General features: G+C 35.6%; 1 protein-coding gene and 1 long non-coding RNA gene across 5 annotated transcripts in view; one reads left to right on the forward strand and one right to left on the reverse strand.

Annotated features, from left to right (window-relative positions):
• The window catches only part of LOC149611084 (uncharacterized), a 120,293-nt gene that overhangs the window by 12,766 nt on the left and 93,277 nt on the right, over window positions 1–14,250 (forward strand). The window lies entirely within an intron of this gene.
• LOC149611085 (uncharacterized) lies at window positions 10,173–13,714 on the reverse strand. The gene is made up of 3 exons (XM_089859520.1): window positions 12,642–13,714; window positions 12,002–12,232; window positions 10,173–11,931 (listed from the first exon to the last, which is right to left on the reverse strand). The coding sequence occupies exons 1-3, from the start codon at window positions 13,229–13,231 to the stop codon at window positions 10,173–10,175; spliced, it is 2,580 nt and encodes an 859-aa protein (XP_089715646.1). The 5' UTR covers window positions 13,232–13,714.

A 14,250-nucleotide genomic window follows, 5' to 3' on the forward strand; every position in this document is an offset into this window, starting at 1 on the left:
AGAACAATTACATTTTCCGAAAACATTTTATCATGAAATTAATTATTTTGAAGGGAGTACGTGCTGAGGGATCAATAATGAATATTTGAAACACTCTGTCTAAAAAGACCAAGCGAACTTTGACATAATTCGAAAGGAAAATGTAAATTTTTAAAAGTCGATTCCAAACCAGGGTGTTGCACGAATTCATACATTTAATTTCGTATATCGAAATGCTACATTTCTAATGTCGCGACTATGAAGGAAAGGTTGCACTGCAATTTCCCTCTTCGTACTTTAGAGTTTTATAACGTCACCACCCCTTTCTACATTGTTGGCGTTACTTGTACACCGGTAACGTATTACGCATAATCAATTTAGCACGCGTAAATACCATTTCGTAAAACACACAGTGGCGAGGCCACCATTGGGTATTATCCCTCGCACCAAGGGTCACCGCCAGACGGTAACAAAGTTGACTACAAGCAGGAGGCTAGTCAACTTGCACTGCCTATAGCGGTGCTTCTGGGCGAGAGAGAGAGAAGACCTTAATGGCGGCATCATACCTGTGTTTTAATTCTCTGTATGTATTTTCAAAATAGGTGTACTCTCTTACAAATGTACACCGATTAGACTGAGTGATCGGTCCTTCAGGCGCTAGCGAGTGTCAAGCCACAACAATAATCATTCTTGTACACGAACGTTTTATAGTTTTAGGTTATTAAGGTTGGTGGGCAAGTCCGGAGAGTCATGTACCGTTCACTAATGTGAAAAGGTTTCGACCTATATGGTAATATTTGCTGGGTGTATTGCGTCGGCTCAGATGACCCAAAACACTGGAACCACTGGTGATTGTAAAATTTTATATATTGGGGAAATGGAGGAAGGGGGGGTTAAAGGCCGACTTCCACCGAAAAGGGTTCTTACGAACTGAAGACCGTGCATCGATTCTTAACAATAGAGCGACCATGCCAATTTTCGAGTCCCCACTGGGGCAAAATTTGGAGGGGTTCCTACGAACTGAAAACCTTGCTATGCGGGTTCTTACGAACTGAAGATAAACAATAGAAAGTCTCTTAAATATTTTATTCCCGATTTTTACGACCCTCTAAAGGAAAATATCTATTGTTTATCTTCAGTTCGTAAGAACCCCCGTATCAAGGTTTTCAGTTCGTAAGAACCCCTCAAAATTTTGTCCAGCGGGGATTCGAAAATCGGTACGGTCGCTCCATTGTTACTCTCGATGCACGGTTTTCAGTTCGTAAGAACCCTTTTCGATGGAAGTCGGCCTTTAAGTTAAGTGTGACCTTCTTCGTTTAACTGGTAATGAATGGAGATGAATATAACAAGCCATTGGTACTGAAACGTATTTCTTTTTATGTAATCTTTACCCTTACCTTTGGTTATATACCGTTATCATATTTGTCCAGTGTTACAGATAGCTACCTACTAAATGAAACCACACAGGATAAACAATGTTGCTTTGTCTTAAATAGACGACATTAGTTATTTAGTTTATTAACTAGTCTGAATAAAATAAATTTAAATTATCATATTTTTTTGCACATCAGTCTTCTTAGCAACTTACAGATTTAAACTTTTTTGGGTGCAAATTTGAAAATTTGTCAAGCCAGCAACAATTAAATCTATGTCCGTCAAGGTGCTTACACGAAATCCCTTGAAAATAATTAATTTCATGATAAAATGTTTTCGGAAAATGTAATTGTTCTTGAAAAAGCGTAGATATGTAATTTTTTCAATTAATTTAGAGGGAATGGATCGATTAACAGTAAAATCAGTTGATTGAATTTAATATTTTTTAAGGATTAAATGGATAAAAATAACTAAAAAAAATTGCAATATCTGAAACTTCAGCCAATTGATAAACCTCACACATATCGTTTGTTTTTTCGGCCTTGGTCCAAACCAAGACGTTTTTTATAATATCTGTCACTTCAGTCTTAATGTAATTAAATTTTGAATAATTATGTTAGCTTTACTATATATATATATATATTTATATACGTGGGCTATTTATATATATAGGCGCTAGCCCACTTGCGAGAAGGTTCAAGGTAGTTTGACCATAAAGGATAGGTTTGACTAAATTGACTCTGCGAGACTTCAAAATTCCAATCGTGCCGAGACTGCCGACTACCGTGTAGTTTTAAATCTAACTTAATACCACTACCAAAACCTGGTACCACTTGGCAAGCCCTTCATTTGGGTCTAAACTCTAGAGTGATGCGGTTTATTGTGTTTCAAAGAGAAAAGTTAAGAGTAGAAATTGGAAGAAAGCTTCAATTTTTAAACTGGTCCCGCCTCAATTCCCATCAAAAAACTTAATTATTAATTTTTTCAATTAAAAACTGGTCCAAGCAACCAATAAACTGGTTTTGGACCAGTGGACGTGTGCTATTTCTAAGTCTGGTAGTGTTAAAATTGTAACAATACTCCTGTTAATAAAAAGGCACAAATACTGTAACATCCCCCCCCAAACTTTAAGTTTCGCTCCTTTTCAATGGCTCTCTTTCAATATGGGAAAAATGCTTTTAAATGACAATTTATTTAAGTGTAAGAATTAAACAGGAAAATGGAGGCTGAGTGTAAGATAAGAGTAGTTTTAATTATAATTTGTTAGTTTAGTTATAAGGTATCCATGAATTTTCCAAAAACATTCGTGTTTTGGGTTGATTTCACATTAATTATACTTGATTAAGTTTAATTTAACGGTTTATCTAGTGTGGATACAAGTTTCGATAGAATATTAACTTTAATTGCAATTACCCTAAAATATGTAAGCGCTTTTGATGTATTTTAATGATGAATTAAATTAATTTGAAAGTGAAATAGGAAACATCTGTGGCTGTGCGAAAAACTTGTGATGTTTTAATATTAATTTGAGCGTGGTTCGGGAGAGTGGATTAAGCTTAAAAGTATAATTTCTTGGAATTTTTTACCCTAATTGCAACGTTTAGTGAAGTTTAACATTTTTGTCAGTCATTATTTTACCCAAAAAAGTTATTTGAGTTTTTTTCCAAAAAATGAATATATTTGGTTTAATTTCACGTTAATTATATTTAATTGAGTGACAATTAACATAGGATTGTGTTTCGGCAGTGTACATTTAGGTTATAAAATGACTTTCAATATATACTTCACGTTAATTGCAATTTTTAGTGGAGCTTTTGAATCTTATTTTACCCTACACTTTCGAATTTCGCGCCTATTAATGTACTTTAAAGATAATTTAAATTAACTTAAGTGTGAAATTGAAAACAAGGGGCTATACTAACAGCTTGTGCAGTTTTAATCTTAATTAAGTATTTTATTTCAAAGTTACTCGAGTTCTCATCCAAATATGTATATTTCATGTTTAAATTCACGTTAATTATACTTAATTAAGTTGAAATTAATGAAGGATTGAGGTTTGGCAGTGTTGATTTAGCTTACAAAATGAGTTTCAAATCACCTTAATTGTAAAGTTTAGAAGAGTGCAACGGTTTAGGCCTACCGTTGCAGACGACAGTGGACGGAAGCGTTTAATTTTCAAACCGCTGGTTTATGCTCAGTCCACTGCCGTCTTGTAACTACCTTAACCCCAAATATCCAATTAATTCCGGTTGCCACCCTTCCCCCTTTTGCGGATAGGAGTTAGCATCCCTCTGGGATTATATAAAAGAAAGAATCTTATGTTGTAAAAAGCAGTTCACATTTACACCCGGGTGAATGTAGTCGCTATAATTTTACTGAACCTTATGGTTCAGTCTCTTTTTGTTTCATTTAAAAATTACTTTAGTTATATTAATAAAGTCAAAAGTTTTGATTAACTGATCGTTATGTCTTCTAATTTACGTTAAAGAAATGAGAAGCCCTTGTACGCGGAAACGTAGATTCGTTCTCCGTTGCAAATGGTGCCCGTGACCACGCGATTCCGAACCCTCGGTTCTTGCTTCGTTCCTTTCGCCGTCGTCGGGCCCTGGCTTCGTTCCCCTCCGCGTTCGACCGGATTTCGCGAACCCCCTCTCGCGTTGGACGCTAAGCCTCGGGCCTCGGCCTTCTTTTCCCCTCGTGTTCCCGCGCTTCTGCCTCGACGCCGTCTCGTCTTTTTTTCGCGGGGTGGTCGGACCCCGTCCGCAGTTTTAATCCTGCTCGCGGTTACAAACCCGCCGTACTGTGTCCGAGACGGATTCTTCTAGCTTCGATAGGGCGCGATCGCCTTCAATTTTGCGAGTTCGTTAGTCTTCAGATATGAACATTAATATTCGGTTAGAACTTTCTTACATTTCATCGGAACTTTAACAATCGGATTTAACCTTATTAATGTCATGGAACTTTTCCCTCGCCATATATCATGATAATTTCTAAAATTAAAACGCGGAAATAACGACCCTCTACAAACATTCACAAGATGTCGAACTTAATGAACGTGCCCCAACATAACTTGTTAATACCAAAAAGTCTCGCGTAAGTTCGGACTATGCCACTACCCAGACGAAACGTATCGTAACAAGATGGCCCACAACCATTAACTTCCGGCGTTATAGTGTTACGCGTAGTAAAACTTTATTTCCCACCATACCAAATCGCACGCCTGCGGATTCGACAATCACCGGCAAAGAAGTGCGACACTAACCCGAAACCCCAAATGGACATCTCTCCCGCCGATCAAACGATCCTGGATAGGAATGCACCACCGCAGATCTGTCGATCCAGTAACGGAATTCACCACCGCCGATCAGACGATCCCGGAATGGACATCACCATCGCTGATCCGACAGATCCCGGATAGGAAATCACCCCTGCAGATCAGACGAACCAGGAATGGAACTCACCGCCGCTGATCCGATGGATCCCGGAACGGACATCTACACAATCAAGTACCCCAACCGACACCAATCAGAGATCCCACATGGACATCACCATCGCTGATCCGACAGATCCCGGATAGGAAAACACCTCCGCAGATCTGACGATCCAGGAATGGATATCTCCGTCCAATTACTGACACCCACTACAGACCCTTGCCCCTTCCCGAGACCGACGCACACCATGACGCTCCAACGCCACCGAGCAACACACCACCATCTCCAAGACGGCACCCAACACCAACACACGAAGACGCGCTATATAGACTAGCTTACAATCCACTTATTTATGTTGACTTAACTTATACCAATGTATAATTTTTCTTTGGGGGGTAGAATGCAACGGTTTATGCTCAGTCCACTGCCGTCTTGTAACTACCTTAACCCCAAATATCCAATTAATTCCGGTTGCCACCCTTCCCCCTTTTGCGGATAGGAGTTAGCATCCCTCTGGGATTATATAAAAGAAAGATTTTTATGTTGTATAGGCAGTTCACATTTACACCCGGGTGAATGTAGTCGCTATAATTTTCCTGAACCTTATGGTTCAGTCTCTTTTGTTTCGTTTAATTTTTATTTTCGCTATGTAATAAAAGTCAAAAGTTTTGATTAACCGATCGCTATGCCTTCTAATTTAAAGTTAACGTATTTGAAATATTTTGAAACGCCTTGTCAACGGACAAAACTTTTTTTTCCGTTGCAAGAGTTTTTCATTCTTGCCAACACAATGTGTTAAACTTTTATCATACCACGTGCTAAATTTGCGGTAACATAAAGATCATCTATAACATATGTTAATGAATGATGTGATTCTATAGTTTAGCATTTTTGGCTTCAATAACAGTAATTAAATTAAATACCTAAACAATTCATAGCAATTTAGTCAAATAAACAAACGGCAATGTGAACTGTGGAGATAGCGAACAACGTAACCCTCCGTTGCTGACGTGGTTACGTTGGAAAAATCTGCGCTGATGTAAACATGGAAATTATTTGACTGATTAAATTACATAACGACACTGTCCTCCTGGATTAATCAGCACCACTGTTACTTATATTTATGAATTAACAAAATCCACTGTTGGTAACAAACTGCGCTAAAGTAAACACCACGACTCTTTTAACTGCCGTAAGGAAAACATTTTAAACTTTTTGTCTTCTTACCAGTAGTATTTTGAAGTTTTCGATCTTTTCACAGGGTGAAAAGCACTATCTTTATTTCAACACGTTAATAATTTGAATAGGTATGCCATTTTTTACATCAACTTGCAAGCGCACACGGTAAATACAGCATAAAAACCTAGGGTTAACCCGGTTAGGCTATGTTTCTAGCATAAAATTGAGCAGACTATATAAAGGATTCCAAAACAAATGAGAGCTGGAAATCAGCCTTTTTAATTAATAAAATCTGTCATTGTAGACAAAGACTGGAAAGTGTAAAAGATAAGGTTTGAAAATGAACTGCCTGAAGTAACAGATATTAAAATTTTCACTTTTGAAGACATCATTATAAAACATCAATTATTTTAAAAAATTCTTATCTTACTTTTTTTCACCAAAATTTCATTTTCCCAAAATATTTTTCAGCAATATTTACCAAGTATTTTGTCCTCAATAGTAGTTGTCACCTAGAAGGGTTTAAGGGATACTAGCTTGGTACTGGTTTTACTTTCAACTAACATTTGATTCTAGGAGATTCAAATACTTCGATATCTGAAAAGATTTCTCTTGAAGAGTTTAAATTTTTATATTTTAAAATTCAAAATATTGAGAAGCGGAAAATAATATAGGCCTTTTCTTTGTGATTTAGTTATTAGTGTCGAAAAGATCTGTAGATTGATCGTGATCTTTGAGAGTATGGGGCGCCGTTCGAGACATAATTCGTAAATAAAGGTTTTTATGTAATTCTAAAAGGTTTTCATATAATTCTAAAAGGTTTTCATATAATTCTAAAAGGTTTTCATATAATTCTACAAGGTTTTCATATAATTCTAAAAGGTTTTCACAATAAAATTCTTAAATAAAGGTTTTCATGTAATTCTTAAAGGTTTTCATGTAATTCTTAAAGGTTTTCATGTAATTCTTAAAGGTTTTCATGTAATTCTAAAAGGTTTTCATATAATTCTAAAAGGTTTTTATATAATTCTAAAAGGTTTTCATATAATTCTTAAAGGTTTTTATATAATTCTTAAAGGTTTTTATATAATTCTTAAAGGTTTTTATATAATTCTTAAAGGTTTTTATATAATTCTTAAAGGTTTTTATATAATTCTTAAAGGTTTTTATATAATTCTAAAAGGTTTTCATATAATTCTAAAAGGTTTTTATATAATTCTTAAAGGTTTTTATATAATTCTTAAAGGTTTTTATATAATTCTTAAAGGTTTTTATATAATTCTTAAAGGTTTTTATATAATTCTTAAAGGTTTTTATATAATTCTAAAAGGTTTTTATATAATTCTAAAAGGTTTTTATATAATTCTAAAAGGTTTTCATATAATTCTAAAAGGTTTTCATATAATTCTAAAAGGTTTTCATATAATTCTAAAAGGTTTTCATATAATTCTAAAAGGTTTTCATATATTTGTAGTTCTAAAAAATATAATTTTCTACAGGAATAATATTTTAGAAGAAATAAGAACCGTTTCTGTGCGCAACATACCGGCACCCACCAGTGTCTTATTTACGGCGGCCTGCTAAAGCATTGCTTGATACCGCGTGGTGATGAAGTTGTGTCAATCTCTCGATTTTATCATTTTTATGTACCTAGTTTGAATCTCCAGTCTTCGTTAATACTAATTCATATAAAATGAAGCTCGGTAGTTTCATATGCATAGTCGTGTTGGTCGAGTTCGTTTTAATTCGAGGAGCTTTGTGTAATGAAATAAACGATTATCTGCTTGAACTGCAGCACGCTTTGGAAGAGAGCTTAAGACATAGGTATTCCAACGATATTAATGTTTTAGAAATAAACCACCGACGATTGCAAGGTCACTGCAGAATTTTAGAAGCGCTATTATCATCTTTGCAAAATAATTGTCATCGCCAAGACAGTTTACTCGAGTTATTCGAAATCGTTTACCGTGGAGTCTCGGCGATGGTTAATGAGATAGAAGATGCTCTGCTAAGTAATGAAAACATAGATGAACCATACATGTGCCCTATTCTCTGCCAAGGCTCTGCAGGAAGACCTAGTTATAATTTAACTAGAGAACAGATAGTCTTTTGTAGGGACACACTTCAGTTTTCTTGGGTTAGGACAGCTGCGTTTTTAGGTATAAGCACGAGAACACTGTTGCGCCATCGTACAAATCTTGGTATTGTGAATGAACGAACTGAACCTCTTAATGACTTTCAACTGGACAACCATATTATTACCATTTTGAATTGTAACCCTAACATTGGAGAAACATATGTTATAGGGGGTCTAAGAAGCTTGGGAATAAGAGTTCCGAGATGGAGAGTTCGTGAAAGGTTAAATTTACTTGATCCAGTCGGCAGGGCTTTGAGACAAAGACACCCAATAACGAGAAGGCGATACAACGTTCGATGTGCCAACGCTCTTTGGTACGTTCATGAAACTTATTTTACCTAGTTTAGATATCCCTGTGTGCAACAGCTGAAGTTCCATCTGTATTCGGTTTGACACAAAAAGCACACATAAACGGTTTTTAAACGTTATTTTGGGTGTCGAAAAGGTACTTGCCTACTTTACTCCCCGAATAATTGGGGGACAGTTTAGAAGCAATTGGTCTAATGTATAGAGACCCCTAGAATTCCATAGACGATTGTTGGAATACTGTAGTCGATGAACGGTTTAGCTCACCACAAAATTTAAATTACCCGTCAAATCGCATTATCCTTTACAAATGTTAATATTACTGATATTTTTTCAATAGGCACATGGACAGTAATCATAAATTAATAGCTTGGAGGCTCGTTTTCCACGGTTGTGTTGATGGGTATAGTAGATATTTAATTTATCTTCAATGCCTATCAAACAACAGAGCAGACAGCGTTTTAAGGCTTTTCAACGAGGGAGTTCAAAGTTATGGCCTTCCACAACGTGTTCGAGGAGATAAAGGTTCCGAAAATGTCGATGTTGCAAGGTACATGCTTCTAAATAGAGGCCTTAACCGCGGTAGTTTTATTACTGGTCTATCTGTTCACAATCAACGCATAGAACGCTTGTGGAGAGAAGTAAATCGCCTCGTCTCTTCTCATTTTAGAAATATTTTCTTGCATATGCAAGATCAAGGGGTATTAGACCCAGATAACGAAATGCATTTGTACGCTCTACATTTAGTTTTTGTACCAAGAATTAGAGAATCTTGCCAATCACTCATGAACTCCTGGAACCACCACTCCCTTAGCACAGAAAATTCCCATTCTCCAATACAATTATGGACTATGTCTCGAATGAATTCAATAGACTTAGAAACCGAAAATAATGAATACGAAAATGACCCTGTTCTTTATGGGGTAGATGACATAATTCATATACCGATGGAAACTGATAACACTGTTCTTGTAGATGAGTGCCAATTTTTTCCTGGTAATGAAGTACACGATGAGATAATTAATTTAATTGAATCTGCTGTCAATGATGATAGCCATGGAGTTAATGTTTATGCTAGCATTATAACTCTTTTATCATTCCGTGGGTTTGTTAGTTTTACTAATGTGTCTTAATACCATAAAAATATCCCCTTCATTTAATTTACTTGTTTGTTTAAGACCGGGGAACAACAGAGTTACATTTAAATAACATAATTTGAAATTTGTATTATTGCTCTTTATTATTTTCAAAATAATGTAACTAGATACATACAGTATATTAATAACCTAACAAGAAAATGTCTTCATGATTATTATAATGAAAAGTGTTGACTTAAACACATTTAAAATATAGAATATATTCAACTTATCACTGATATCTTCCTTTTAAAATCTTGATTACTCTATATTTTAATAACAGTAAACAGTTTTAGTATTTATTAATAACTTTTGAAGGCCATCACATTATGTTAAAATAAATGAAAAAGAAAAACAGAAAATAGTTTCAAATACATATTTTATGTGGAAGCCAATAACGCTTTTAACGGATTTTTACCGTACTTATGGCCATACGTAATAGAAAGGTGAAGTGTTATCTTAACATATTTTGATGAATCTACTTATGGACGTATAACTATCTTTTAAGTAACAATCAGAACTTGATTATTACATATTTTGAAACGGTTTTAGCATTTAATAAAAAGTTTGAAAGCTATCAAAATAGGTAAAAATAATAATAAAAAAAGGTAGAAAAGTCGCTCCAAATTATCATGGTATGCCAAAGCCGAAAGCGCTTTTTACGGCTTCGTCCATACTTTCACAGAAAGTCTCGTAGCTTTCATGAATAACAGGCAGATCAAGCCTAAGTGCACACGTACTAGCCATAGGAACAGAGCTTGCCTTCTTTTTAGCTTCAGGGGTATTTTCTGAAGGATGTAAAAAACCAATGGAAGGGGTTGTATTAAATCCTAATGGTGGTATCGCATCGGCACCAGTTGAAAAAATCAACCATTCTTTGACAGTCGATTTCGTGGCTCCAGCTTCACATTCAAAAATGTAATCTCGGAAGTACGCCATAACATCCATTTCTAACGTGAACTTGCTCAAAGGTTCATCAGTGTAGTTCACGATGGAAAACAAATTTACGAACTCGAACGCTGATATGTCATTCTTTTGGTAACAAAATAATGGCTCGAACGCATCGATGTGCTTGCTCATAGCCTCATGTAGTCCGAGTGTTTTTAAGCCGTTGATGAAACACTGTCTAGCTTCGACAGTAGTCGTAAATACGCAAAAATGTAACAAAGCTTTCGATACGCGCTCTTTGTCTTCCATTTTCAGAATCGGTTTAGTACAGCCAGCAAGATATCGAAGATCGGAAATGTTTGAAGCAGCATCTTGCAACGACTCTAGATCTTCACTGTCCATAATGGCCTTCAACTTCCCTTTAATTTCGTAGTCTCCTACGTCATCTAGTGAAGGTTCCAAGTCTTTCACATCTTTAACCAGTGACTTGTAAGTTAATTTCGATAAGCTTTGGGGACCCGATCCTCCATGGACCAAGGAAACGGCGAAAGCTTGACCAGCGTAGAAATACATGTTTTGAGCTTGAGCTGCAGTGTTTTGCGAAAGAATTCTAGCCTCGTTCGGGCCAGTGAAAACATGACTGTTAACCATTTCTTTTACCAACAGTCTTAGAAATTCTCTTGTCGGTCCACCAGCATCGATAGTGGTAGTACCACGGTTGTTCAAGCAATCCGTAAAGCAGACTGACATTTTGAAAGTGGGATCGTAACCCTTTCTCTTAAAAGCTCTCAATGTACATTCCATGAATTTCTTGCGATTAATGGTTATACAGAAACGTTTATTTGGATCTATTTGTTCCGAAAGTTCTTTCAAAATATCTTTTATATCGGCTGTCGCTTTAACGATTTCTGTATTCGAAACATCACCAGAAGGTATGTTATTTGGTTCGCTTTCCTCGATGATCTCGTTGAGTTCGCTTGCATCCGCATAATCGTCAATAGCATATGCCTCCAAAGTCTCATCATTAAACAGCCCCAAAAATTTATCATACTGTGAAGTCTCCGAGTTGCATTGATTCTGGGTTTGGTTACTTGCAGATTGAAGTAAGCCATCACCACTGGACGATTGACTTAAGTAAAAGTTTGGTATACCTATTATTTCTGAACTAGCTTCGGTTATTGGTGAAATAGTTGGTGTCTGGTCTAAAGTGTAATCCACCGAAGGAACTGTTGCGGAATGGTTTTGGTCGTGAGTCGAATTTCGACGTTTCTTGTGAGTTGGCAAGATATTTATTAGAGGCAATGAATCTTCGTCGCTTGATATATCTTGAACATATTCACTTTGTGTATCTTCTGAACTGTCAGATGGCAGTAGTTCTACACTGGGTCTAACATAGAGAGGTTTCTGCCTCCAAATACGATGAATTAGGGACGCGTTTAGTTCATCGCCTTCCACGTCTGCGTACACTAATGCACCACCACACGAATTGAGAAGCTCAATTCTAGAATGGATCAATGATGTAAAAATTTTGAGTCACTTTGCATTTGGCAATGAATTAAACGAAAACTCACTTTATTCCATCGTCTATTTGATCCCTAAATGCTCGCCTTATCTCCCTTAGTACATCCATCTCGGTCCAACTCTTTTGAAACTCCATAGAGTCACGAATAAATTTATTTTCGTGCAAAACCTTTTTCTTCTTTCCTTTGGGGACAGTTACCGTGCTTGGTCCAAGAAGCAGAATAACAGGCATTCGGAAAGTTGGATTGCTAGAGCCAGAACAGCCTTTAAATTGATCAGATCTATCAAAAGACAAAACCAATTAAGTAACGTGGAGAGGGTAGTAAGCTGTTTCGGTCTTTTTGAAGAAGTTATTGTTGCTACAGGGGAGGTTTAGCTTCAAATTATTACTTAATATTTTCAAACAAAATTTAAGTCTAAAATAATCATAAAATTCAGTTGAGGTTTTCAAAGTCAAAAGGGATTACGAGTAAAGAAAAGAAACGGGTCTGATGTGTTTCTTTACCAAATTAGAGAAGGGGTTACGTAATATGTAAGCGACGCCTTAAACCGTTAAAATTTGTCATATACTACATTCCCCCGTTTTCCGTTGAAATGTTAAACTTGTATTGCTTACATTTAAGCTTAAAAACCATCCACGGTAATAATTTGAAGAAACGTTTAGAATTAAAACTGCAATTAAAATCTCACTTGAATTTGGATCGCTTATTCCTGGTCATGCTAAGTTTAGGCTTGAAAACACTCCTCCTGAAACTTGGTTGAAAAAGGTTTCTAAGACCATCGTTTACATTGGAATTAAGATTGCAGTGACTCGAACTCGCTGAATTACTAATTCCCGGCAAAACTGTGCACTGCGGTGGAATTTGTGTCGAAACAAGTGGTTGAAAGCTTGAGCCACTGTAGTTAGATTCTAATGCCTGGTTCCTCTGGGAGCTCGATAATTCAGAAGTAGTGGGTGGGGATAATCTGGTGCCTTGATGACTACGAGCATTTAACTGTGGACCACTGGTGAAGGCTGTACTGGTAGAGGGAGAATTTTGTTCTTGTCCAGATAAGTTTGGAACTGAATAACTTGGAAAATTTGGGCGAGTAGTTGTAGTAGACGATAGTAACCTGGGCATTGGCGAGATAGTGGCAGGAGAATGTTGTTGAGAGGTTGCCGCTTCATTTATAGATCTTACAAAATCCGGATTTCTGATTATGTTTTGTAGCGCGTCTAATGTTATTGCTCCAATATTACCACCCAATGAATTCCTATTTAAATTTTCTTCATCGGCCATTTTAATTGCCAAAATACGATTTTCAAAATGTCAACTAAAGATTTTTACTAACTCTATCCAAACTATAGCCTGATTCTAAGCGCGACTCGCCAAACAACTGAAATAGACCGACTAAAGGGTCGGGAAAAACTAGCGATTTTGGGCTCTTTTACGACCGTGGGAAATTCCGTTTCGAGATGGTCACAGTAGACCCTTTCAGTCTAATAATAATATATTTCGCCTACAAAACACTTACTTTTAAGGGCAACAACCTCTGTAAGATTAAAAATATTTAATGGATTTACGGAGAAAAACAACGTGATTATTAAATAAATAAACTTTATTTAAAACCAAAAGTTGTTACGTTTGAGCCACAATGCCGTTATATAGATATAACTATTTAGAACTGTATGAAAACCTCTTAGAATTATATGAAAACCTCTTAGAATTATATGAAAACCTCTTAGAATTATATGAAAACCTCTTAGAATTATATGAAAACCTCTTAGAATTATATGAAAACCTCTTAGAATTATATGAAAACCTCTTAGAATTATATGAAAACCTCTTAGAATTATATGAAAACCTTTTAGAAATATATGAAAACCTTTTAGAAATATATGAAAACCTTTTAGAAATATATGAAAACCTTTTAGAATTATATGAAAACCTTTTAGAATTATATGAAAACCTTTTAGAATTATATGAAAACCTTTAAGAATTATATGAAAACCTTTTAGAATTATATGAAAACCTTTAAGAATTGTATGAAAACCTTTTAGAATTATATGAAAACTTTTTAGAAATACATGAAAACCTTTTAGAATTATATGAAAACCTTTTAGAATTATATGAAAACCTTTTAGAATTATATGAAAACTTTTTAGAATTATATGAAAACCTTTTAGAATTATATGAAAACCTTTTAGAATTACACAAAAACCTTTATTTACGAATTATGTCTCGAACGGCGCCCCATATGAGAGCAACACCACGTTAATATTTAATACTTTGAAAGCTTTACAATTTATGAATACGTT

Source organism: Phalangium opilio, unplaced genomic scaffold, assembly GCF_054372755.1.
Source record: "Phalangium opilio isolate 3A_F unplaced genomic scaffold, DU_Popi_V2 ptg000329l_1, whole genome shotgun sequence".
Taxonomy (NCBI): Eukaryota; Metazoa; Arthropoda; class Arachnida; order Opiliones; family Phalangiidae; genus Phalangium; species Phalangium opilio.

Coding starts and splice junctions, on each gene's coding strand:
- LOC149611085 (XM_089859520.1), bottom strand. CDS start 13,231: ATGGCCGATGAAGAAAATTTAAATAGGAATTCATTGGGTGGTAATATT. Junction 12,233..12,641: donor AATAAGCGATCCAAATTCAA/GTGAGATTTTAA, acceptor GTCTTTTGATAG/ATCTGATCAATTTAAAGGCT. Junction 11,932..12,001: donor CAAATAGACGATGGAATAAA/GTGAGTTTTCGT, acceptor GATCCATTCTAG/AATTGAGCTTCTCAATTCGT.